Raw genomic sequence first — 27,450 nt, forward strand, 5'->3', positions numbered from 1 at the left:
TACACGCTAACAGCGCGAATTCCTATTATCAGAATCGAGAAGCTCGCTTCCCGGTGCGATGAAATTTATTGTTGGACGATTTAAGAAAAAGAATTTTAAAGTCGTTGGATCGCGGAGGCCGAACGTGGAAAATATCAGCTTCCGTCTCCTTCAATTTTATGCTCCGTGTACTCGGTTAATCTTAAAATTCGTTCTATTGTTCCCCGAGATTATTCGACTTAGTGTTTGCTTTCCATTCCAGACGTTCATGCGTAGATATTTATATTATAAAATTGCACCGGGCAATTAAAATGAGAGATGAATTTAATGTAAAAACTGGGAAGTATAGAGAGTTTCTCCTCTGTTTGGAATTTTTAATATATTCTTGTTAAATTAATCCTAAGTATTTTTAAATTGAAATTGAGAAATTTGAAGGATGGCGTCAACTTTGGCAAAAAAAAAAACGCGAACACTTTCATTAAGCCGCCAAAAATGTACACGGACTGTTAACTAAAACGTCTCCAAATTTTCATCCATTTTCTCGTCGGACGTTCCACTTCTGGAAATTGAAGAGGCTCTTTTCTCAGGAATTATAGAGACGCGACGGACGTTTTGATCAGACAGAAACAACCGTGCGCGATGTACGAAAAACGTGCAACGTGGCGTAAAAAGGGAGAAGCCCCGAGCCAGCAGCAAAAAGGGAAACGCACGGAGCAGAAATTTGACGGTCTTCCCGACGCGTACGGCTGCTTCTATTAACTTTAGGTGCCCCGAATCGCGTCGACGTACGCGTGACAATCAAACGTCGTGATGTTTATGTTATCACGTCGTAGCGTTCGGAATTCGAGGAAACAACGTTTCAACGCGGACAGTTCGGTGTCGCCGGGAATTGAACGCGTGGACCGGACACCGAAACTATCGCGACGCGACAAGTCGTTCTCCGTCGAAGAACTTACAATGCCGGAAATCTCGCGCGAGCCTCAGAAGCGAAAGAATGGTCGTAGAAATTGGCGAAAGAGACAACACACGGAAGAGAGACGCGTTGGATGAAGCTATTAGGCAAAGAGGGGAAAAAAGAAGGAACTTTTCCGGTTGTGCGAAGACTTTAAAGCCCGTTTAGACTAGGGGAACGAACGCTAAACTGACAATAGCGCTTTTTTTCAAGGCTGTGCTTGCTACACTTAACAATGCTACAATCCATTCCTGCACACGTTGTGCTCACAGCTGTCTATCTGTCTCACTCTCTCGTTCTTTCTATCTTTAACCGTTCTTTCCCGTGTATACTCAAACGCTCGTCCAAATCATCCTTTCGTATCCCGTCTTCTCTGTGCGTACTCGCTCGCACTCCGGGCATTATTTTTCACCAGCACGGCGCATCCATCCACCGGCGGGAGAAACCCTCTGACAGCTTCTCAGGCGCCGGGTCTATCTACGAAACGCGACTGTCGAAACAATGAGCAATGCATTTTTCTGATTAAAATTTAGTCAACGACCAGCTGCTGCATTTTCAGGCGCATCTGCGCCGCCGCAGCGTTCGATGCACTCTAGCGACCTTTCGATACAAAACATTCGAGATTGGAGACAAATTTTCCGCGAGTATTCGGTGAACGTATTCCTACGGGGCTGCGAATGAAAGATATGAAAAATGGAATTACAGTACTTCTCAGTGGGTCACGAAGAATATTACCAAAATATTTTAAAGATAGAGTGGGAGTCAAATATTTTGAAATATATGTTTTAAGACTAATTTCGATACTGATCTAAATGTTTTGCTTAAAGAGTCTATTCACTATTGTGGGAACAAAAGAAAAATTAAGTAGTTTGTATTTACTATTAGAATGAAAATTTTTCTTTTACGCATCTCAGAATATATTTCTTCCTTTAGTTCAGTCGACCTTCTAAAAGGAAGCTTACATATTTTTGAAGCATTGTTTTTGTTACTTCGTGAACTTTCCGATGTGATATTCCATGTTTACAAAGCCCAATTTTAATATTTCTCCCTACCATCGTCGTTTCGTAGGAGTGAACAATGGCTAACTAACAAAGGAGGCACGAAAATTAACAAAATGAAACATGTATATTCGTCCGGGATCCCATTGTTCAGTTATGTTATATGAATCTTGCAAATGTATGAATATTTATTTTCTGTGCTTGCTCAGAATTTAACACTTTACATCGGTTGTTTTTAAACTTTCTTATTATATAAACATGAATGTAGTATCCTATTCAAAGCAAATATGATAATAAATGTACCCCTAACAAGTACAGTTTATTTTACGTAAACACGGAAAATTGGCAGCATTGTTACAAAATTTTCCCAGTATTAATTTAAAACGTATCAAATTTTCTTGCTTTCAATTGTCAGAACTTCTAACCAAATACATATTCACGTAATTCCTCACTCATTGTCACTCATTATCAGTTTACCTATTAAAATAACTCTGAACATTACGAAACAAAATATAACATCCCTTGTGTCAATATCTTTCCACTCACTTATCACATTGTTTCCAACGTTTCGATGCTTCATATACAGCAAATTAATGTAAATGAGTGGAAAAGACGAAAATTTAATTCATTATTTTTGTGTAATAAATAGAAAATGTGGAGTGAAATTTTTTATTCGTTTAATGCTTTACTTTCGAGGATAATTGAATGTGAAAATTCGTCGTGGACGCGTGTGACTGAATACGATTTGTCCAGAGCGTGTCTGTCCATTACTCCCTGTTTCTACTTATGCTGATGCCCAGGTCGTAGTCTAACGCACGCGTGCCCGATGAATTTACAAAATTTATTTCTCGTAAACGAAACATTATATGCACAAATTTTATTTTACATTTTCGATTTATTTTTACACGTATAATTATCTTCCACTTATAGTCTAAAGATACCCTAAGTAAAAGAACATCAAAATGTGCTGTCGTTCGAGCCAATTTCTATATTCATTACAATCAGTATCAACTAATAAAATTGATAAAATTACAGAGTATGTTTAAAAATTAATAATCTTTATATAAGATTGTACTTATACCACATAGATTGAATAGAGTATTTTGATACTCTCGTGAGAATAGAATCAATTAACATAAGATCTCTAAAGCATGGGATATAAATAACACGAAGGGAATCCGGGTACGCCATCGTATTTTAACATCAAAGAATTTCTGGTCAAAATCCTCGTCAATTTCTCCAGTCTTTCAAACAAGAAGCTTTAGTAGTCTGTAGCATCAGGAGAGCTCCTTCTTCCCTCCTTCTTTCACGATTTCCTCTTGGACGTCCTTAACCGCCAGGGTTGCGTAAAAATTCTGCGGTTCTATGGGCAGAAAACTTGAAAAAGGGCGGAGAGAAGCCTCGATGCTTTGTGAAGGGTCGAAACACGGAAGAAAAAAAACGATTCGGATAATGTAGACAGAAGACGCGAGCACAAGTATAAGAGACCAAAGAGAAGAGGCTGGAAGGAAAGGAAGGCAGACAGATGGCGGAGAATGAAGGATCGGTCGGGCAAGTAGAGATTAAGGTGTCGACTCTTAAGCCTGACGCCGAAATTCTGACGGCGAGACCTTCGTCGAGCTGAAAAGGAATGAAATACCTACCACCTGCTACCCGCTACAGCTTGCCCTTCGTAGACCAGTCTGCTGCACATTACTCGTTGACCTCCGTCTCGTCATACTTTGCCTTTACTTTGCGCCATCTTTCCGCGAAACTTACATTTACGGTCGACAACATTTGTTGTTTGAACTAACGACGTCGTATCTGAGACGAAATTTGTTTTTCGGGCAGACCGAGACACAGTTTACAACATTCCCCGGATAAGTGGCACAACTCTTTCCCGGACAATTGAAACGGAACGCTCTCTAAGAAAGTTCTTATCGAAAAAATCATTTTCTTGGAAATAAATATGTCATTTTGTCAGAATAAATTATTTTACAAGAAGATAGCTACGATGAAAATGCATTTCCACTGTTATGTTTTTCATAGTGAAAATAAGTGATATTTCTCGATGAAACGATAAGTTCGCTTTAAAGGTCTAATTATCCTCTATAAATTGTTTCGTATCTCTCACCGAGATAAAACGCGAAAACCGTCGGAATCATAAAGGGTCAACTTTTTCAGGTTTCACCCTCGTAATTGATCAAGATATTCCTTGCACGTTCGGAAAGTTTTTTAATGTTTTAAATTGCCCTCGAAGATCTCCCTCGCCAATATTAACAGCGAACAAAGTACCGAAATTTCCAACCCACGCAACGTTCGAAAGAGAATTCGCGGGTTTTTAAAGCGCGATAGGTGTTTTACGGCTCATAAAAGGGAAATAACCCTGGGCGGGAAACTTTGAAACGAGTTTATTCGTGAAGTTGGTCGCGTATCGGGTTGGTTCGATTTCTCGGCCTATTAGAATACTTACCACGCTTTCGGTGCGATAAAATCAGGACCGAGAAATAATAGATGCGCGGTTTCGATTAAACTCGTTGTTCCTTCCCTGACCCGGTACTCGATTAACGATGAATTTGAATGATGCCTGGCGACAGAGGAACCCGATTTTCAGCTCACCTCGCTTTTCACGAATTACATTTCGTAATCGACGAAAGGGAGAGAGAAGGAGAAGGTAGCAGAGGCGAGTGCATGAAGTATATGTAAATAATGAGGGTGGGAATGAATACGTTGGGAGCTGTGGCTGCACTAATGGCGGGTGCAACGGTCGTTGAAGGGCTATCCGAAAATAATTCCGTCTCGCCAGGAGAATCCCCCTCGGGCCACCCAATTATCGTGAAATGCCTACCTACTACTTCGCGCTTCGAGCTTAAGCAAATGAAGAGTGACGCTTGTCCGCGGACAATACAACCACCGATAAATCTTGGTTGTGAAAAATCGATGCTCGGTCGCGCGAACGTTTCTGAGATCTTCGTTGATTCCTATGGATCTTGGTACCCCTTCAATTTTATTGTAAATATACTTGTCCCTCGATTGGTTTTATCCTACAGACTCCTGGAGCGCCGCTGTTCTCGAAGAGAGGCTCGAAGACGAAGTAAACAAGAGATTTTATTCTTATCTTATCTTAACAGCACTCAGTTTTTGTCTTGCTTCTTTTTGAATATTGATTGATGCAACATTAAACTACAGCGTGATAGAGCTATATCGCCCCAACAGTATTAAACTTTGTTAAAAATCACATGGCCCCGGTGATAGCCTGTAAAAGTCACATGAGGCCACATTCCCGCCATTCACTGTCTCGCATTCATTATCTATCCACGATTTTATTTGACTTATTGCTTGTACTATACTCATTGCGCGGACGTAAGACAACGACAAACCAGATGTATATTGTCATTCGATAAGGATCGCAAGAATAATTCATCACAAGAACAAGACACCTTACACGCAACCGTGCAAAAACGAGAGGCTGGCTAGCGAGTTTGATCGGTTATAAAATGATCTCCTTCCTACGGACCCGCCTTTCTGAGTTAGGTATCTAGGAAATTATACTACAACTAATCAGACTCTACTTTCCTAGGCGTACAGGAAGTAGATTACACTATAATCAATCAGACTCGTTAGCTTCTCGTATCTGATATCCATTCCACCCATTCTTCCGTTTGACTTAATCGTATATTCAGCTTTGTATTCGACGCGATAGTACATGAAGTGATAATCACACGAGACGCAAGTGGCTCTTTGTGTAAATAAGGGGTGCGTACATGGAGCCATCAATCAACATGAGTTGGCAGTATTGTATGAAATTCCTGCGTTAATTCGATGGTTTATGCCGATGCTACTCGCATCGATCGCAACGAGAATCGATTAGTAGACACGTTAACTCAATGTATACGTTCGCTAATCAGACACCTTCTGAACTTTTCTTCCTAGGCACCGTACAAGAAAATAATTTAAATTGATGCCGGTGAATTACTCTGTTATGCATTCGTTTCGTTTCTTCTCGCAAACCGATTTTCGCCAGCCGCGCAAACTAGTAACACGGAACAGGAAGACGGGAGTTGAGAAGTCCCGGGGATTCAATCGGCGAAAGTTTATCGACGACACTATTCCGTCGCACTTCGTTTGCAATCACGGCTGCATATATAAACGCGACGAAACTTTTTGAAGCGAGTCGAGCCGAGAAGCGTGCGTGACGATCGAGCCGGGGTCCCGAGGAGAAGATGTAAAGATAGGAAACCGGGGGTTAAGCATAGCAAAGAGGAAGGGTGAAACGATGAAAGGAGAAGGTGGGCAAAGTCGCCTCGCGATACGCGGTTAAACTCCACGAGCTAGGGAATGGCGAACGCGGAGGGGAGGGGGGCAGCTTCTTAACTTTTCAATTTCCTACCTCTCTTCTGTGTTCTGCTGGTCGATTCCCCGCCTCCTTACCAGCCGGTCTGTCCAAACGATTACGACGAGTCAATAGGAATTGCCTCCCTGGCTCGTGGAAAATTATTTTTAGGGACATCGTAACCACTCGCGAGACCTACGTCCCAGTTTCAATCAGAGCCATCTGGATCTTTCTCGTAGTTATATTTTTATTTTCGATATTTTAGGTTCCTTTCGAAACTTATCGCTTCATTTACATTGCTGCAGTACCAAGTTTCGCAATCATGAGGCTACTTGTCATCAAGTCTTATACAGGCTGTTCGGTCAACCCTGGGAAAAATTTTAATGGGAGATTCGAGAGGCTAAAATAAAACGAAAATCCAGAATATTTGGTGATTGAGGCTCGTTCTCACCACAGACGAGGTATACGAGTAGACCTTACATCCAATGTATTTTTTCGACCCATTTTTCTGGGGCTCTAGGGCTTCATTAATACGCATTGTTTGAATTTTGAATCATTAAAATCTTTCAATCCATTCAGAAGTTATGACGTTTTAAAGATAGACATGAAATTTTGGAGTGACATTCCAGGCCACACAGTATATTTTCGGAAAAGAATTTTTTTCTCGAAAGTACGTAGGATTTCGAGGGTATGTCTATTCACCAAAAATTATTCTAATTGACCCTAGGACCCAAAAATGATTTTTTCAGAACGATTCAAAAATTTTTTTTCCATCCAAAACTTTCAGCACATACTGGAATTTCTTTGTCGAAACTACGTAAGATTTCAATGGTATGTCTGTTGATAAAAAATGATTCTAATTGACCCCTGCTATAGAAAATATTTTTTCCAAAACAATTTGAAATTTTTTAATTACACCAAAAGCTTTCAGCACCTACTGGAATTATTTTCTCAAAACTGCATATGATTTCAAGGATATATCTATTCACCAAAAATTATTGTAACTAACCCCCACAATTAAAAACAATTTTTTTAGAACGTTTCCAAAATTTTTTTTTCGCAAAAAAAATTCAGCTACCCCCTGTCGTATTTATTAAAAATTAGTTCTTGATTTTTAGTAATTTTGTTTGACGTCTTACAGAAAAGTTGTCTAATAGTTTATTGTAGATACTCATGAGCACTACTTCAGAAAAAAGTTTCATTCAAATATATTCACTATTGCAGGAGTTATGGCTGTTTGAAAATTGGATCATTTTTAGGTGGTTTTTCTAACTTTACGGGGTCAAGGAACAACTTTTTCAATACTGTTAGAATTTCTACATATTCTTGACCAAAATACGCGTCATTTGCCTTTTTAAACTTTAAAATCCTTCAATCTGTTCAGAAGTTATGATGTTTTAAAGATTCGCATGACATTTCGGGATAACATTTCTAGCCACTCATTACATTTTCGATAAGGAATTTTTTTCTCGAAAGTGCGTAGGATTTCGGGGGTACGTCTATTCACCAAAAATGATTGTAATTGACCCCTGTAACCGAAAATAATTTTTCCAAAATGATTTGAAATTTTTTAATTTAATTTTGTAATAACTTTTTATAACGAAGCCTTAATCACGAAGTTGATATTCTTGATTTTCGTCTTATGTTGGCTTTTAGAATCTCTCATTAAAATTTTCCCCAGGGGATAGCCGAACACCGTATATAAATCGTCACATATTTACATTTCGAGATATTCCTAAAATAAATATATTCTTTTTCATGGCTACTTCCTATATATGTTTGAAAAATTATTTAGAATTAAATCGTACATCAAGGTATTAAAGCACTGTGCACTCAAAACATTGACGTATCTCCTTTGGGAATGAACATACGAAAAAGTTGATGTAAAATTGAGATTATGAAGAGAGACAGGACTCAGTAAAAGATTTAAGCAAACCAAACACTGTCCAGCTTAGGTACGGATGTTGGAAATAGAACATGCATAAAGCTGGCGTTCAATGGCGAAGAGCGCAAATCGGGTTTGCCTCCCAAGCAGGAGCGACTGCAGTCTGAGCAAAAGGGAAAAAGGTCCAACCGTGAATGGTACAACGCTTTCTGTACGGTAACGTTTGGTCTGCATGCGATGCAGCTTGACGAGCAGGTTTGCAGACACCGATTCTATACTTAAAAGTTTTATTTCCATATTGTTGCACCGTAACGGTATATAGCCGAAGCGAGCGTACGGAAGATATTCGCGGTTTGAGGATTTCGAAATTTTCGGATATAACCAGATGTCATAAATGCTACTAATTAGACGGCAATTTGCTGGATTCGCCTGCACGTTCTTCGGATCGATGCGCTTTATGAGTTTATAACTCGCGCGACCATCTGCAAAGGACACGGCCAAAGCGGAGTCACTTTGCTAAAACCGATCAAATTGCTTGAACCAATTGCAGTTGGTACCCATTTCGGACCGATAAGCTTTTAAAATTAACAAATTACCGTGCTCCGTCCCGATAGCGTGGTCAAAGATTCTAAAAGTGCGTTGCAAATGTTCCACCGACGTCAATTATGTTTCGATTGGTTGTACATTTCGTAATATTAACCGACCATATTTACCAAACGTATCCCCAAAGACGTATCTTATTGTTGGAAGATTTATGAGAATTTGCTCGTACAACGGGTCGACGGTAAACAGAGTTGAATCGGTTGTGTCCACGGATGATCGGTCGTTTTGATAAAACGAGCTTTAATCACCACTCGATTATCCGTTCATGGACAAAATTTTAATTTACGAGCCAGTAAAGTTTTAAAGAGTTACGCTGCTGTGGAAAATTTGTTCGCTTTATGTGCTGTCGCCTCGAAAGTTTCCAGTTTGATCGTTAAGCCCCCTCCGAAGGAGAACGATGGTAGCTAAACGGAAGACAGAGAAAAACGGGGGATGTAAGGGGGATGAAGGGCGAGGGAGTAAGAACTGCAGGCGAAATACGAGGCAATGAGGATCTGTCATATTAAACCGACGGATTGGAATGTTAATTAATACTAGCGAATTATCGATAAAACCGCGAAAGGGGAAGAATGGGAACGAAGGAGAAAAGGGGGATGGTACAACTATAATTCGTTCTGTTCGTTTCATCTTTCACGCTTCTTTGTTGTTCCTTTAATACCTTCTTAACCTTCCCATCGATTTTCGAGTGGATCAGTGGTTCTCAAACTTCTTAATCTCTGGAGATATTTACGCTTCCAGAGGAGACTTCGCAAACACTTTTCAATCGCGTCGATCCTATCTGTCGAAGCTAACCTCACGGGTTCTATGCGTTTGATAATTAACCCTTTCGCTTCGAGCGCCGGATATATCCGGCATCCGCGCGATGACTTGTGCGTACGAGCGCCGGATATATCCGGCATCCGCGCGACGACTCCGTACGGTGACGACTCCGTACGGTGACGACACTTCGGCGGACTGGACTGCCGAAGCGAAAGGGTTATTCTTTCGAAACTATACACTGAAACGTGTTTCGTTTTAATTTCTTATTACGCGTTCCAAAATTTCCTAGATATAAAAACGATCGTAAAAGTGATCTGAAAATCGTAATTTCAGGCGCGTTAGAATAGATTATATCCTAATGAAATATTGACGTTTGACACCTTTGCGTTGGATACAACCACTTGATTTGCGGAAGGGCCTATGAGCCAATACGTATTGCATTGTACGAATTCACGCTCTCGTGATTCCCATTGTCCGCTTTATTGACACCTGCGTCTATTTGACAGAACAGTATCAAACATAAATACCAGGACGAGTAGTTTCTGATATTTTGATCTCCAGTTTCGATCGAACAGACATTTTATACATTCAGGAAAAGAGTTTTATTTCTGACACAATTTTAAACGACGTAACTTGAATTATTGCAGCGCGTTTTTCACAGCCGTTTTAATTTTTGCCGACCAAGTCTGTTCAGCGGATGAAACACGTAAAAATAATTCGATGTGCATTTATGAATTACGAGTAGTTCGAAAAAATAGAGTTCGATAAGACATTTCTGAATTACTGCCACGTATATTTCTCGTATTTAGCCCGGTATTGCGCGACATCAACGATCGCGTCCCAGGAAAGAATTATTCGTCCGAAAACTTATGAGTGGTTTCTGGACGGACTGTGTATCTCTGCATATGACTGGGTCATTTCTGCACCGCGCCGAAATCGCAGGAAAAATGTACGCTGTCGTGCACGTGAATTTTGCAATGCACTTGACCTGTAAACTTCGTTATACGTCAATCCCAGTTTATGTCCGTGGAACGCATCGTGCGCGTTCGAAAAATGAAATTCGAATATAAAATTCATGAACATCGTAAAACGGAATTCATCAGTGTACGATTTTCGTAACGTCAAAGTAACGAATACATCACGTTTCGTGTAAGGTAAACATCAAGATTACATTCTTATTTTCCATGTTACTTTAATGGCTTCGATCGCTACTTTGAGAGCTGCATATATATCCGACCTGGCACTCTGCAATTATCATAATTATTATAACGTCTTTATTACACGAATTAAAAGAATGCGTACGAGTCGTATCAAAGTAATTGCATACTCGCGCGAACGCCAACCATAGCTGCAGACTGCTTTTAAAGTGAAACCAGTTGGCATTGAAGCGCGTTTACCCGAGTATTATAATTTTGCTTGGAGATAATTACGATCGAGAATAATTTTAAATGCGGAAGAGTTATAATACGAAATGAACGAAATAATTAAGTTAAGTATCAGTTACGCGAAAAGCTAAGAAGAAAAATAAAATAGCTTTGCGAGTTGTATTTATTATTCGAACCTCACGAATTTCCTTGAGGAAAACATTCATCCTCAACTCTGCTATAAATTTCCCCAGAAGGAAAATGGCGTAAAAACCATAAAAATTCATAGCTGCTAACATACTAGAATTGAAACAAGTATGCCATCCTGTCGTGCTGTGCGTGAATGAAGATCATATATTTTATGAAATACTAGTTTCTCCCTTCGTGAAACACAGCAGATGGTTGAAGTTGTATTTCTACTTATTTATATTATTTATTTTATCTTGAATTGCATTATTTAGACCAAAGTACAACTAGGCAAAATTTCATTTAGATTATTATAGGGAAATCACAAACACACAGATTTTAAGTTTGACATGAATAATACAATATTATGGTATGGAATTCTTTTTGCACAAAGCAGAAGCTAGAATCGCATTTCAAAGACGGTCGAAACCCATAGAAGTATACTCTAAATCCGTGAAATATACAATAGCCAACCAGATGACGATGGTGGGCATGGATGACGACGCTCATAGTGTAAATAAAAGCCAACTCACGTTGGTGAAAGTATTCTTCTTCGCCATTTCCTCCACTTTTTCAACTCCTCGTCTTCCGTTCTTAAGGCTATGAAAGAAAAGGACTTAGCTTCTCCATGGACAGTACCAAGCCGAATCGAGCACCAGCAAAAGTGGAATTCTGAAATATTAATGTAACTTCCGCCCAGCAGCGTAAGCCGATTCTTTGCTCTTCTCGTTTTTCTTGTTTCTCCTCTTTCTCCTCATTTTTTTAACGTCTTCTCGTCTTTTCTTGGACCGCCTTTCTGAATACCACACAGACGCACCATCCTACGAAACGAAGAAGATGAACGATACACGTAGGCCAAACGTTACATTTAGAGACAAGTGGCGGAAAAGAGGGAATTTTAACTGGAAATGTTAACTGTTGAAATAACTGAAACTCGATAGCTCGGCAAATCTAACTATCTCGTAACTAAAAATTAAATTTTGATCTTTTATAGTAAATCAGAACAAAAACACTACTGGATCAAAGGTTAATATTTTTCGAAATGGTGGAATCATAATAATCTAATTAGCTTCATCTTCAGAGGGACTTTTATTTTATTTGATAAATCAGTTTGTCCGTGACTCGATTATTTTTGGTGACATTTTGTAGTCAGAGTCAGTAGACCACATTGTACCTATACGTGAAAAGGCACCCCCTGACGTTCGTTTTTTTTTCGAATGCCTGTTTCAGGAAGGTGAGAGGGGTTACTTGGAGGGGCTCGCTTCAAGATATGCAGACCTCTTCAGAACACATTACGGAGACGTCCTGGAGCCACTCGAGGAGCTACGCCGCCGTGAAACAAATGCTTCCCCCCGAATGCCCAACACTCAACTCACCACCAGTCATTCACAGCCCATTTACGTGCCTGGAAAATACTCGGTGAGTAAATCCATCTCTTTTTCTCTCTCCTTGATTTCTGCTCTGTTCTTCTAGTTATCTTTATGAGTCTCTTTTATTTTTCCCCTTTGTTCTTTAACTTCGCTGAAATTCTCCGGTACGTGCGTTACGTAATTACACCTATTTCGTGTTTTCCACCGTCGACATTTTGTCGCGAAACGATAAAAAAAAAAAAATATTCGTGTTACATGACACGGCCAGTTCGTAGCAATTAATTCATTGTCAGGGGGAGCAATTTTTATTTTGAATTTCCTTTATGCTCGACGTTTCCCGACAAACATTTCGTGTTTGCAGACTTGCAAGTTGCTTCGTTCAATCTTTTTCTGACTAGCAATAATTTTATTCGTGAACATTTTTCTATGTATGTTTTTCATTCATCAGAAATAATCAAATCGTTCGTGCTTTGGAACGTAATATTTCTCATAGCAGAAATTCAAAACGATGCAGAAATGTGCCTCTTTGCTTGGAGCAAACTGAAGCGTGCCAATCTCCGTAAACAAATGAAACGTGTGTGCTTATCGTAACGCGCGCCGACATAATAACAGCACTTTATTTAATGCAACCGAAGTGTCGAGAACTGATTTACGTTTTCGTGAAGTGTTACATATGAATGAAATTCTCTTTTATCATTCATGCCCGAACGCGAATTTCAGGGGCAAGACAGCTCCTTCAATATTTGACACTGACAAACTGGAAAAAGGAGAGAAAGCGAAAGGGGGATGGGATATAATCGAGAAAGTCCGTAACCGTGTGAAGATAATATTTCTTTTCTTTCATTTATATTTATCAGAACGAAATTCTTTATTTATAAATTACTTGTCTTCTCGATATAGTAATCCCTTTTTTTATCTTGTTAGAATTTATCAGAATTTGTCAGATTCCATATTTAAAATTGCAGAACACGTAAATATTATTTTTTAACAATTTATGTTGAATTTGTTTGATGCAATGGCATGAATACATATTCTAATTAAAAGAAAAATCGTATTTTAAGGTAATCGTCAACATGAATGGTATCAATAAATATACACGCGATCAATTCCCGTAAATCTAGTATTAAAAAGGATTCTCGTGTTATTAAAGAACGCTTGTAAACATTTTATAGCAATGAATGTTTCAAATATTTTATTACAACTCGTGCATAATGATAAATTGCTGATAAAAATCACCAATACAGTGCTCGTTTAAATATATCGGTCAAATATTCAATTTGATTTTGTAGAAATTGAATTGAAATTGAATTTCGTGGCGCAAATGGATGCCTAGCGCGCTTTCTAGCCGTCTTGCGGATATGATATCCAATAATAAAAGTAGTTTGACCTTAATCGAGGGTCGAGACATCGTGGTAAAGACGTTATCGAACGCTTCCTTTCAGTTCCGTTAAATGATAGCCCCCTAATGCCACGCAAGCAAAACTCGTGGCTCTAGCCGCGGAAAGAAGTAAAAGCAGAAAAACGGGAGAATGTTCTCGATTTTTGTGCAGCCCTCGAGCTGTCTCAGCGACAAGGAGGAGGACGAAATCTATGGGTTCGGATACGGAGTCTTCAGCAGGCAGATGCTTCAGCATCGACAACAGAAGCTGGCTCTCGCCGCGCAAAATACTACCGCGATGACACCGGCCGGACATCAACAACCTTATCAGAGGTAAGAATTACCCCTTATTTTACTCGATCGTTACCCTTTTTACGGACCATTTATTGGAAACATAAATATCCTATCGAGATTCCCAAACTATCGGCCCCGATGTTAATTGAACTCGGTAAAATATTTACGAACAGGGTTCCATAAAGTCTGAATCGCGAAATAAACTTAAATTAATATTCGAAGTGTCAAAAAATATAAGCGTGCAATTTATAAATTTTCTCTTCCCATTTTCCGAATTAGTGGAATAGAACTCATCCAAGTTCGAAATAATATGGATTTCGTGAAACCAAGATCCTTTTTTCGCGACTGAAATTTTACTGTTCGCGCGCAACAGAATTGTCGAGTCAAATATTTCGCTTGCAAGAGTAATCGTGTGGTCAAGTGGACTCGCGGGATATTTTTCAATGTATCTGGTAAACATGTTTTTAGTTCATCATGTTAATGAAATATAAACTAATTGGGGCCGTCACTCGTAGAATAAATGTATATAAGTGGATATCGGAGTTTATCCAATTCCCGTGTGCAAGCAGCACAAAATTATTTTGGGGTAACAATCGATTGACGAGCGCTTGACTGAGTTAATTATACGCCTGTGTACATTAATTCCATGGATGGTGCACGATGAGTAAATATTATACAGTAACTCGGCGCGCATTGATCGTCTTGATGATCCATCGTGAAAATCATCAAGTTTTTATAAAAACTCCAGTTTCATCTACTTTGTCGAGAAAGTTCCAAAAGTATAAAATTACTCGTTTCTACGTAACACATTTTTATGCCCAAATTTAATACGTCGATGTATCTCGAAAGAACAATATCAAATATTATAAAACATTTTGAGCCCTAAAGAAACGGTGTACAAAATATCATTTCTCCTGACGAATGTCGAATTTATTTTTCTTTATTATATTTCATACAGAAATTATTACTTCTATTAACAGAGAAGTCACTTCAAAATTTGTCTTTAAACCGAAGCAGAGAAATTTCGTCGAATGCAAATTTTATTGCGACCGTAAATTTCAATTAATAATTAAAACGAAGTAATGAACTTCGTATTCAAGGCTCTGAAAATAATTACAGAACGTTAAAATGATGTAACTTTGCCGTGTTTCGTTGCACACTGTTAATTTCGCTCAGAATATTTACCTTTGTAGCAAAAGCACTATTATTTATTATTTATATAAGTTTTATAGTATTTCTAAAGAGAAACCAGAAAAACGATCGAGGTCTATTTACGATATCCTTCGACAAAAACTTGCAGTAATTAAAGTTTTTATGAAAGAATCGTTTTGTAGGATCTTCGTAAAGTCGAAGCGTGACGTTTTCTGTTCATTATCGCGTTTAGAATAGATTAGACGATCGTCGTAGAATTCATTAGCGACGGGATAGACGTGTTCGAGTGACGAATGGGTCGCGTGCGTTAATTATTCACGGTTATACTCACGAGTGCGTGATGCCCGTTTGTTACACGGTTAATGATGCATTCTACGATTGCACATCACCCGCAACCGACCCTAACAGATCTTTTTTAATTGAACGTTCACGCGTCCAAGCAAACACAATTATCACATAACATGACTAGGTGATATTTCACTTTCCTATTTATAAAAATAGCGAGAAAAAATATTCAAAGTTAGACATTTTGCAATATTAACCTATTAACAAGCATATTTACTCCGACTATTTTTCACAAAAACAAAGAAGACACAGTCGCATGCATCCAACAGTAACGACGATACTAAACTTTCTTATTAATAAATTGTATTACATTACCTATGGTTGTGTTTATAAAGAACCAAAAACAAATTTTTAAGTAAAATCGATACAGGGTAAGCGCAGAAATTTTTCGGCGAAATTAAAAAATTTCAAATCATTTTCAAAAAATTATTTTCGGTTGAGAGGGTCAATTACAATCATTTTTGGTGAATAAACATAGCCACGAAATCCTACTCAGTTTCGAGAAAAAAATTCCTTACCGAAAATATAAATTCTGGACAGAAATCTCTGCCCGAATTTTCATGCGAATCTTTAAAACATCATAACTTCTGAACGATTTGAAGGATTTTAATGTTTAAAAAGACAAACTACGTGTATTTTGGTCAAGAATATGTAGAAATTCTAACAATATTCGAAAAGTTATTTCTTGACCCCTTAAAGTAAGAAAAACCCCATAAAAATAGTTCAATTTTCAAACAGCCATAACTCCTGCAATAGCGAATATATTTCAATGAAACTTTTTTCTGAAGTAGTACTCATAGGTACCTACAAAAAAGTATTAGACAACTATTCTGCACAACGTGAAACAAATTTATTAAAAATAAAAATCAACAGGGGGTAGCTGCTCAATTTTTTCAGCAAAAAAAAAATTTCGTATCATTCTGAAAAAATTATTTTTGGTTGTGGGGATCAATTACAATTATTTTTGGTGAATATACATACCTTCGAAATCCTACGCAATTTCGAGAAAAAAATTCCTTACCGAAGATATAATGTCTGACCAGGAAGTTCAGAATCTACTGAAATATCATCCGTATCTAAAACATCATAACTTCTGAACGGATTGGAGGATTTTAACGTTTCAAAATGCAAACAACGCGTACTTTAATGGAGAATCTGTAGAAATCCTAAGAATATTGAGAAAGCCGTTCCTTAACCCCATAAATTTAGAAAAACCTCATAAAAATGGTCCCATTTTCAAACAGCCATAACTCCTATAATAGTGAATGTATCTTATTGAAATTTATTTATGTAGTAAAGCTCATGAGTACCTATAAAAAAGTACTAAACAACATTTCTGTACAGCGTCAAATAAATTTTTTTAAAAATCAAAAACTAATTTTAAACAAAATTCCTCGTTTTTGTCACTTCATGTGTAGATACAGCCCAATTATCCAGTATATGTGATTTCCCCGGCATTGTCCCAGTCCCGAGTACACCTGATAATCGGAATTTTACTATACAACAGTGTAATCTCGAACGGATTCTAAATTTCATGCGAGAAAAGACTTAATTTTCTTCATAAAATTTGCGTGTACCGAGTATTTAGAACTGTTCGAACCGTCGAACAGCTGATACAAACTGTTGGGAGTTTGAACATTTCGTGGGCGACTGTACACTTTTGACAGAGTAATGATGGACGCTGCGATTCGCGCGTAAATCCAGCCGTTGTGACAAATGTGTCGCGCGTGATTATACTCGAATCATGTTAATGCAACATACTGGATACGTGCCATTTCTATTCCGCTGTCCAAATGTCTGCGCCGCCGTTAACCGTGAATGCGTCTCTTTCTCGGGGAACCATGAATTTGTGCAACTTCTCGACAAAACGGTTCGCTAATGAATTTTCATATCAATCAACGCGTCTTACGACGATGTCTGAAATGTCTGGGACGAAGTGGAACGCATCGCGAATGCCGACAATCTCGAGTTCTTACGTCTATTATCTTTTCGAGTGTCCGGCTCTATATGATCCAGCACAATAGTCGCCGACTCGTAACTCGTAACAATGATTTCAACCACTCGTGTTATCTTAAAGTAGCAGAAAGAAAACTCGAGCTTATTGACCAATTTATTTCATTTCCTTCCATGGACTGTGATACTGAAACTGTACCAGCTCCATTGGGCAACACTTTCATGAAAATGGTCCATCCTCAGAAATGGAGTTGATAGCTTCTTATCTGTTAGCAGGAAGAGAAGAAGTTATTGTACGTCGTTTCTTCTTATCTGTTTCTTCTAACATTTTTTTTAAGTTCTTTATCTGTTCATCTGAAAGAAATACAAATTGAAAGTATGGCAAATCATTTTTTTTATCTCTTGCCTCTTTATGTGTACCTATAAAATATGATATTGGTGATGGTTTCGACAATAACAGTATATTTTGTATTAAAATCAATATTTTACCGTCGCGGTATTAAAAAAAGTAATAAATATGATTTATCAGGATATATTTTACAATGTGTGTAGTACGAACGTAGATAATAATGAATATGAAGTCACAAATTCACAGAAAAAAAAGTGTAGAAAATAGAAAGAAAATAAATAATTGGAAATGACGTTGAAAAATGTAATATTGTATATTTCACATTATTTAGTTGAAAAAATAAGTAGAAGTAGCTATTGAATAGCAAAATATGTTGAAGTCCAAAACAAATCTGCTGATTGAAGACAACATTCCTATGCACATGCAATAGAAAATCCTTAGATCTCAGAAATCCCTATTTGCCTTCCATATTTCTTGGAAAGAGATCACACAATGAAAAATATAGAAACAGACTTAACAATTCATGTAATCAATTCTGCAGACAATCCACAATAGGATCGAAACGTAAAATCTGTTGGTCTTCTTCTCAAAACATAGATTCTTTTATCAATATGAAACAAATCTTTCTCTAAATAACGATAATTTCATTAAATACTAATTTGAAACAATTTCTAACAGAGTTTATATGCCGTTCAGTAAACATCGGAGCAGTAAGAAATTATTTCACTGGAATAATTGTGACGATTTTCCATTCGTTCGAGACATACTGTTCCTTGACGTCTGTATCTTGTATAAATTGTAGAATAATGAGGTGCTTTGTCAAATCGGACACTTCAACTCGAGCAGACAATTCGACGTTGTTTTAAAGTCGCGGGCAGTATCCAAAAGAAGTGTGTGCCCCTTAGCGCCGCATTACGAAGGCGTGGACAGACGCCCTTAAAAGTAGGAAAAATTTAATCAACGCTACTTACTCTCTTTAACATAATGTTTCTCATTATTTGGTCATATGAAACTTTCGTGCATTTTTATCTTAAATATAAATATTAAACTCCGGGTCCATTTTCACGCGAATCTACAGTGCAAGTTTTAATTTTTGCGTTATTGTATTTGTAAATTCTTTGTTCGCTACCATCGCTAATTTAAGAAACTTGGAATAAAACCAGAGCTTCACGAGTCTGGAAGCACAGTACATTCTATAGAAATAAAGAGGGTTGTAAAGTTTGACAAGGAAATCTCAAACGTTAAAGCAGTGCAATATTCTAGTAATTCGCCTAACGATTCACGTCAAATTATAATACTGTTAATAGCAACGGACGCTGCTCATTTGACTGTAATCGGTAGAACAATTACGAATTTGTTCAGGCAAGAGAAACCACTCTGGGCAATCGTCTGTTACCCGATGCGCCAAAGATAGGGGAGAACAGAGGCCAGAGGAAACATCGAGAAGTCCCGTGGACGTGGTGTCAAAGCCAAAGCAGAATTGCATCGTAGTTTGTCCGTTAAGATGTTAGCTTTTCGTCAAAGACCGCTATTAGTACGGAGTTAGTATTACAGAACGATGTATCCGGATACGAGCGGATGATACATCGTCATCCATTATCGAGTCTGTGGCATGTGAACTGCCGATTGCTTTGTGGGACGATCAATAGAATGGGGACCGCTGGATCGGACCAATGAGGCGATTAGTCTTACTGAACACGACCCTTAGGCGGAAATCATTTTGCGCGCATTCCGCCGTAATCGACTATACGAGATCAGCGAGTCTCCTCTTCCCCTGGGGAATACTTGAAATAGTTGGACAAATACCGCGTGTAAAGAGAACGTGACAGTTGGGCTTTGGCTACTTTCGACGATATCGAACGCTGTACAAATGCTCACTTCAAGTTCGTTGTTCCTCGCGCGCGAGTAATTAATTCCATCGATCGAAATCCCAAGTTCTAACGATGTTTCATGTTAATACGCTACGATTAGACTGCGAATTTATTCATATAAACGTTTAACCCCTTGCTCTACGATTTAATTTCCAACTGTGCGTGTCAAAAGCGACACCAAGGTTTGGCCCGGTAGACTTGTCACGTCTCTGAGACATCATTGAAAGTTAAGGGGTTAAATAGAAAAAATGTCTCCTCTTTCACCTGGGGAATATTGAAATAGTTGGTCAAATACCGCGTGTAAAGAAAACGTGACTGTTGGGCCTTGGCTACTTTCGACGATATCGAACGCTGTACTAATGCTCACTTCAAGTTTGTTGTTCCTTCAGCACGAGTAATTAATTCGATCGATCGAAATCCCACGTTCTAACGATGTTTCATGTTAATACGCTACGATTATACTGCGAATTTATCCAAAAAATGTATTGTTTGCTCGAAACATTTTTATGTTCAACCGTTAAAACTGTCTTAAATAACGTGGCGACTGTACACCGTAAATTAACATTAATAATAATATTAATATTTCATTTTGCACAAACACGTATATTCTGGATACGTTGAACACATGTTTTTTATATACGCGTACGCGATAAATACATAAAATCCGCAATCTACCGATAACGTACAAGCTGTTTATAAAATAGTGTTAGGGGGTTTAACTACATATTTTCGAAATCGAAACGATAAATTACTATATTACACGTTCGCCGCGATATCGCGACGTGTATGCTCCGTATCGTAGTATTTCATTCCATGCGAGCCATATTTCATTGATCCTTCGTTCCGTGCTAAGAGGATATCGCACGATATCTCCATAATTATTTTATTGTTATCGAAATTTATAGAAGGTAATTGAAAAGTCTACGTTACCTATTTTCCATACAATACCAGACATTAAAGATTAATTTATTTGATTACGTTTTTGTTAAAATGTGGTGCGGCAATCGACGACAAACTGGTCGATTATACTTCAAACGTAAATTAAATTGAAATCAGTAGTGATGTTGCTTGCTTTTATCTTTTAAAATAAATAAAGTACAGGTCGAATTATTATAACCAAACGACTATCAGTTAAATATACTTAATTGTAAGCATAATCATAATTTTTTTGTGTTCCAGTTGCCTGAGCCCGAGATCTGCCTTCTTTTACGAGTTCCCACCAAACGGTAAGTCGCCTGATAAATTTCACACGTTCAATTTTTCGCTACTTTAAATGTAAAAAGTGACAGGAGGATGCATTATGTTAGCTGTGGAAGACAAGTTGTCGAAATAGGAAAACAATATTCATAATGTTTGTGTTTGTCTGGCGTAAATTTAACACAATCTTAGGTTTGACTACTGTTAGTAATTCACTGATTCAGGATATTGTAGAGAGCTAGGAACTTGTGAATATGCAAGTGGATCAGGAAACACCTCAACCTTGTTAGTTATACGAAGTGTGCCGTACACCAGGCATTATGAAAATTGTAATCGAAAATTTTGGGGGGATTAATCATTTAGATTGTTGCTTGGTGGAAAATTAATACGTAACGTTGAGATCGTTAATTTTGTTGGGATCCTTTTCAGAAAGAATTACGAAAACTCCTTGTTATATTGCATAGTTAAAGGGTTATGGTGAAAAATTAAAAACAAGTATTTTAACCTATATCGATTGTCAAGACTCGTTTTGGAACTCTGGTCAGTGTGAAGACACTAAAGATGGTTGGAATGCCGCTAACTGGATTTAAGCAATTAGTGAGTAGTATTGTAAAATATCTGAAGAGCATTCCTGGGAAATTACGGAGAGAAAACTATGTGGAAATGGAATGCAGTTTTAGGAAGAAATCCCGTTTTCTAAACTATCTCGCGGAAACGGTGGAATCTCGCGAGCTGAAATTATCGAAGGACCAACAGGAAGTTGAAGTATGCTACAAATTTAAATATGACCCGATCGCATCGCGTAATGTCGAAAACTCATTGTCTGTTCATAGATTAATCTCACGATAAGCGTCATCAATTAACGCTGAATATTATAGAGAAAATTCCCGTAATTTACTCGAAATTATCATTGTCAATTTTAACGTTTAAATAATTATCTTATGTCAGCATATTTCCAATATATATTGCATACATTAATATATTCCTGTGTTTATTGACATATTATAATTGCTTGTTTCACGCATGTTAAATGCATATTTTACTGGTATAATGTCCTCTATTTGCTCATAAATAACGAAATAGTTGACGGCAAATTTATCGAGAGGATTATTTTTTTCCACTGTAGCAAAATATTTACTGTCATCTAGATTCTCAAAACTGTGGATCAGTTCCTCATATCGAATAAATTTTATTTTTTCTCAAAATAATTTTGACGTAATTATCGAGATTATTTTATTTCCACTGTAGCAAAATATTTACTGTCATCTAGATTCTCGAATCTGTGGATCAGTTCCTCATATCGAATAAATTTTATTTTTTCTCAAAATAATTTTGACGTAATTATCGAGATTATTTTATTTCCACTGTAGCAAAATATTTACTGTCATCTAGATTCTCGAATCTGTGGATCAGTTCCTCATATCGAATAAATTTTATTTTTTCTCAAAATAATTTTGACGTAATTATCGAGATTATTTTATTTCCACTGTAGCAAAATATTTACTGTCATCTAGATTCTCGAATCTGTGGATCAGTTCCTCATATCGAATAAATTTTATTTTTTCTCAAAATAATTTTGACGTTATTATCGAGATTATTTTATTTCCACTGTAGCAAAATATTTACTGTCATCTAGATTCTCGAATCTGTGGATCAGTTCCTTATATCGAATAAATTTTACTTTTTCTCAAAATAATTTTGACGTAATTATCGAGATTATTTTATTTTCACTGTAGCAAAATATTTACTGTCATCTAGATTCTCGAATCTGTGGATCAGTTCCTCATATCGAATAAATTTTACTTTTTATCAAAACAATTTTGACGTAATTATGGAGATAATTATATTTTCACTGTTACAAAATATTTACTGTCATCTAGATTCTCGAATCTGTGGATCAGTTCCTTATATCGAATAAATTTTATTTTTTCTGAAAACAGTTTTGACGTAATTATCGAAATTATTATATTTTCACTGTAAGAAAATATTTACTGTCATCTAGATTCTCGAATCTGTGGATCAGTTCCTTATATCGAATAAATTTTATTTTTTCTCAAAACATTTTTTGGAAATTGTCGAAAGCGTATAAACCTTGATTTGAACGTTATTTTCGAAATATTATTCGGGAATATAATGGGCGCGACCGTGCTCGCGGTTGTCGCTAGAACGAAATCAATCATTCCGAAAAGTTTTCTCGTTCTATTCAGCTTTCCAATTTGCATCGCGGTATTCTCCTCTGTAACAGCGTAATTCGTGTCACATTATCAATGCCACGGCATTGTACGCCGAACTGCTATGGACATCCGCGCGGTACATTAAGTGGCCGCGAAACAGGGGAACAGACAAAGAAACCAGAGATCTGGCCGGCCGTGAATGCAGCTCGGATTATTTAACGCGCCGACTAAGGCTCTGCACGATGCATATATTCGCTGAAGCTGGTATAGACGCTTATTCCAAAAGGGAACATCGCTCGTTTGTATACGTCGCTCCTGGTGAAATATATATAAATGGCCCAACAATAGAACAGCGCGAGCGCCATCTTCGTTCTTGCTACCATTCACGGAGGCTGCATCGTTATGCAGAGCTCGCCACGCGTCTTTGAGATTCGCCACTGCTGGACCGGTTGCATTTAATGCGTGCAGCTGCTTTTACCTATGTGTGCAGTCCTGTATTCTGGACAACAATGACACCCTGTACCCTTATCTGTCCGTGCGACTCCCGGATAAAGTCACCCATAGAATATGTGTTTATAATCTTCAACGTGGATTGGACGTTAGAGATAGACAAGTACACGCTAATTCGAACGACAGATTCCACTGTATCGAGAAAAGGCGCCATCTTTGTTTTTTGAAAAGAATTTAGCGATCATTTCGCTAAACACGCAAAAGGAATTTAAACAAATTAAATATATACACACACCAGAAAATAATCCGGCGCTTTAAGTAGGGAAATACTTTAGGTTACGAAACGATTTCAATTCGCGTTAAAATATTTCCACGAGATTAATTTCTCTGTGCCTGTTTGGTGCATGGTGGGCAGTATGTATTCTCGTAAACAGCAATTACTCGGAGATAAACTTAAGGATTCGTTCATGTGTATTTATCGCACAATCTTACTACTAGAAATTATTGCACACTGCAAACACAGAAATCCGTGTAGATACTACGATACAAATATCTCTTTAAGCTATCTTTGCGTTCTATGTTTACATTCCCAGGCGGAATTTACCAAATATAAATAACTTACTTAAGCAGAAGACAGTTCAAATAATGCTGTCCTGAGCAATGCCTTGGAATTGCTTATGAAATACGGATGAAACTATTAAGGTAAATGTAGCAATTAGCGACACGTTTTTGGAGAATCGTCACTTTCACTGCATTTTGTTACTTTTACTTATGATGGAAATTCTATTCTTATCGCTGAACAGTAGTACTGTAATATTCACTATTTCGTGTTTCACTACGACAGAAGCTTTTATACGTGCCGCGCGAAAACAAGCATTTGCGTTTCACATTTTAATTGACTATTGCTATCAATTAAAACTTTCAGCTTAATTCGTAAGCGCATGTTTTAATTTGTACGCGGTGAAGTTCCATTTTGAATAAAGGCATCATTAATGAACAAAAATTCGTCGAGCGTGATAGGAATGAAATTAACAGAACCTTTCATCGCGTAATTCAATTCCACATCGTGATTAATTGCAATTACACGCTTTTAATCCACGCGTTTGTTACTATCGACTCCCGCAGAAAGTTCTGTCATTTATTTGACCGAGCATTTAAAAGTTTAATGTTCATTTTCCGTTATCCTAGTCAATGGCGGTTTCAGACTTATCGGAATCTGAAATTAATTACATTTAGAATCCCTTTCCTTTTCTCAAATATTTTGTTAAAGGCAAATGCCATTATTATAAAAGTATATATTTATCCTCCTATTACAGCAGATAAACGCCTTTGAAAAGGAATTTTATTTTAAGTCGATACTAGTACTTAGTTCCGGAGAAAACTATTATTTACGAAAAAGTGCTGGCTCGTAATTGTGCAAACATGATATATGCAAATTTAAATTCATTTTCATTTAAATAACGAATTTATAGTCCAGTTTTATCGCACACTAGTCGTATGATCAATAGGAATAGCTGAAACTATTTTGAGTATGTAACGTGAAAGTAAATGTGAAAATAAACATAGAAGACAGAAAAAATTATAGTAGCTGGTATAGTAATTGGATAGAGGATGAAATGCCCTTTAAAACGAGCGTTTGTACAAGCCGATAGCGTTATTAGTTCCGGAGATATAGCGATTTTAGTTTCAAATCGATGCGGTGGCTAGTTTCGGAGATAGGGTTTGTTTACGTTTCGTTGTTGCGCTCGCGAGTTCATTGATCTTCTGCGCGCGTCAATAGTAAACGTAGTAAATTCTTGGAAATACTACGACTTCCTGATCACGTGACTGTCTCGACTCACGCGCGAGAAGGAGGTTCGATGCGACGCGTCAGACGGAGACAGAGATAGTTCAAATTAAAAAAATACACTTTTCTTTACACGACGATATCTCGAAAACGGAAAGTCGGATCGACAAAAACCAAAAGCCGTTTTAAAGAGGAAGGTTTACCGCTGCCAACGGTGGCTCAATTTTGGATAAAACACTAATACTTTCAGAACAGCGCGCATGTAAATTTTGACTATTTTTAATACGTGTTGTTAGACTATTCTAAGACGGGGGATCCTCTCCTTTGTTTACAGAAATATGTAATTTCTACGATTTGTAGAAATAATTTGAGCAGAATGAAACAAAATAAGATCGATAGACCGTATCAACATCGAATTAGATTTTAGTTTGGAATAAGAATAATTTTAGAAAAGCACATGAATCCACGCCAGATTTCCACGGGTGCAGTGATAAAATAGGGTCGCCCTGGAACGTAGTTATGCTGAAGATAGACATCGAGGACTGCAAATAAAATCAAGAGGGAGGGCCACGTCGTGCCATTGGAATTTTTCAAGATATCGAAAAACACTTTAGATCCCATATTGGAGAGGCGGTTGGCACGCGGGCCAAAGGGGTTAGCTTTTATATTTCATTTCTATTGACTACACCCGCTATCCTCGCCCCGTCGAGTTCACTCTTTCCAACGATATGAATATATAATTGAGGCCAACTTCTTCTCGTACTCCCTGTAGACATATGCATCTTTAACGACAGTCCTTTCTTCGCAGACGTGCCCTCCACCATTCTATTCCTCCATTTTATATTTGAATATCTGTACTTGCTTTTGTTGAATCCTAACATTAACAATATACTAGCGTAGTAGAAAGAAGACAAAACGGATACAACGAAAGTATTTCCTAAAAAGTGATAGAAATTGTAAAAGATTTATTGTAAAGTACCACATTTCTTGTTCATAGATATATCTGAAGTTCCTTTCTGAATTTTTCTTTGCCACTATAAACACTCGAGGTGTACTCAGAAAACTATATAATAAGAGCTAAAACTTCCTGGGAAATATGTATGTGTATGTAAACTCTTTTCAATATTTACAAGTGTAATGTCGACCAAGTAAATAAGTATGCACTCTCTGCACCACTGTCAACTAAATTCCATGCATTATTAATAACGTATTATCAATTCAAATATACCATTAGAGTTACCAACCCAGAAACATAAAAAAAAGTACATGAAACACTCTTGAAAGGAAGATGATGACCCAAGGGGGCCAGAAGGAAAGGGGAAACTTTATTTTGCATAAAATATATTAGATACTCGAGAAACTAACAGAAATTATTGTAAATATTTTAATTCGAATGACGGCCTTTGATTAATATCTTCTCGAAAGTCAAATGAATTAAAAGGAAGGGTCGCAAACAGTGTTAGTAATTTCTTTGCGTTAAGTTTCTGTCTTCCGTGGACGCCTTACGGAATCCTAATGTGACTAGACAGAGAACGTGCCCTAAGTGGTATGCGTTTAACGGTAATTCCACGTAAGAGGCGTCGATGTCGGACTGTTACAGCCTTTAGCATTTGTCACAGGGTACAACTAGTTACCGAATCCCGGCGCAGACCTAACCTAAAATTCGAGAGGCTTACCAGAATGCGCAAACACTCTCGCTCGGCTTGCTTGCTTGGCGCCAACTGTGACAGAGCAAGCATGTTTGTTCTAACTGAAACCCACGCGATGGTTGTCTGTAGCAGTGCTATAGGAAGAATACATTTACGGTATACTGCATTTACATCGAGCTTCTATCGCAACCGATATATCCTGGTAACTGTTAGACACAGTCGAAGTGTAATGATCGTACTGTTGATATAGTTTTACTAGGAATGAGACCGAATAGCATCGTGGAAAGTCTCGATAAAAATGTCACGTACATAACGCACGCCTTAAACGCGCATAGAAAGACAATTTTATCGTCCACGCGACGAATAAATATTTATTGTTCGAATAATCTTTTGAATACCAAGAATTTGTTCCTGATTTTGACCGTAGATAATACCGTTTCTCTG

At 37.6% G+C, this 27,450-nt stretch overlaps 1 protein-coding gene across 1 annotated transcript in view; it reads left to right on the forward strand.

Annotated features, from left to right (window-relative positions):
* Positions 1-27,450, forward strand: part of LOC122401137 — a 406,340-nt gene that overhangs the window by 329,681 nt on the left and 49,209 nt on the right. Inside the window, exons 2-4 of the mRNA XM_043403093.1 lie at positions 12,269-12,457; positions 13,959-14,119; positions 20,930-20,976. Of these exons, the coding sequence (XP_043259028.1) occupies positions 12,269-12,457; positions 13,959-14,119; positions 20,930-20,976 (397 nt within the window). The remainder of the gene's footprint in view (positions 1-12,268; positions 12,458-13,958; positions 14,120-20,929; positions 20,977-27,450) is intronic.

Source organism: Colletes gigas, unplaced genomic scaffold (genome assembly GCF_013123115.1).
Source record: "Colletes gigas isolate AHSC1104 unplaced genomic scaffold, ASM1312311v1 Colletes_gigas_Sc00022, whole genome shotgun sequence".
Lineage (NCBI taxonomy): Eukaryota > Metazoa > Arthropoda > Insecta > Hymenoptera > Colletidae > Colletes > Colletes gigas.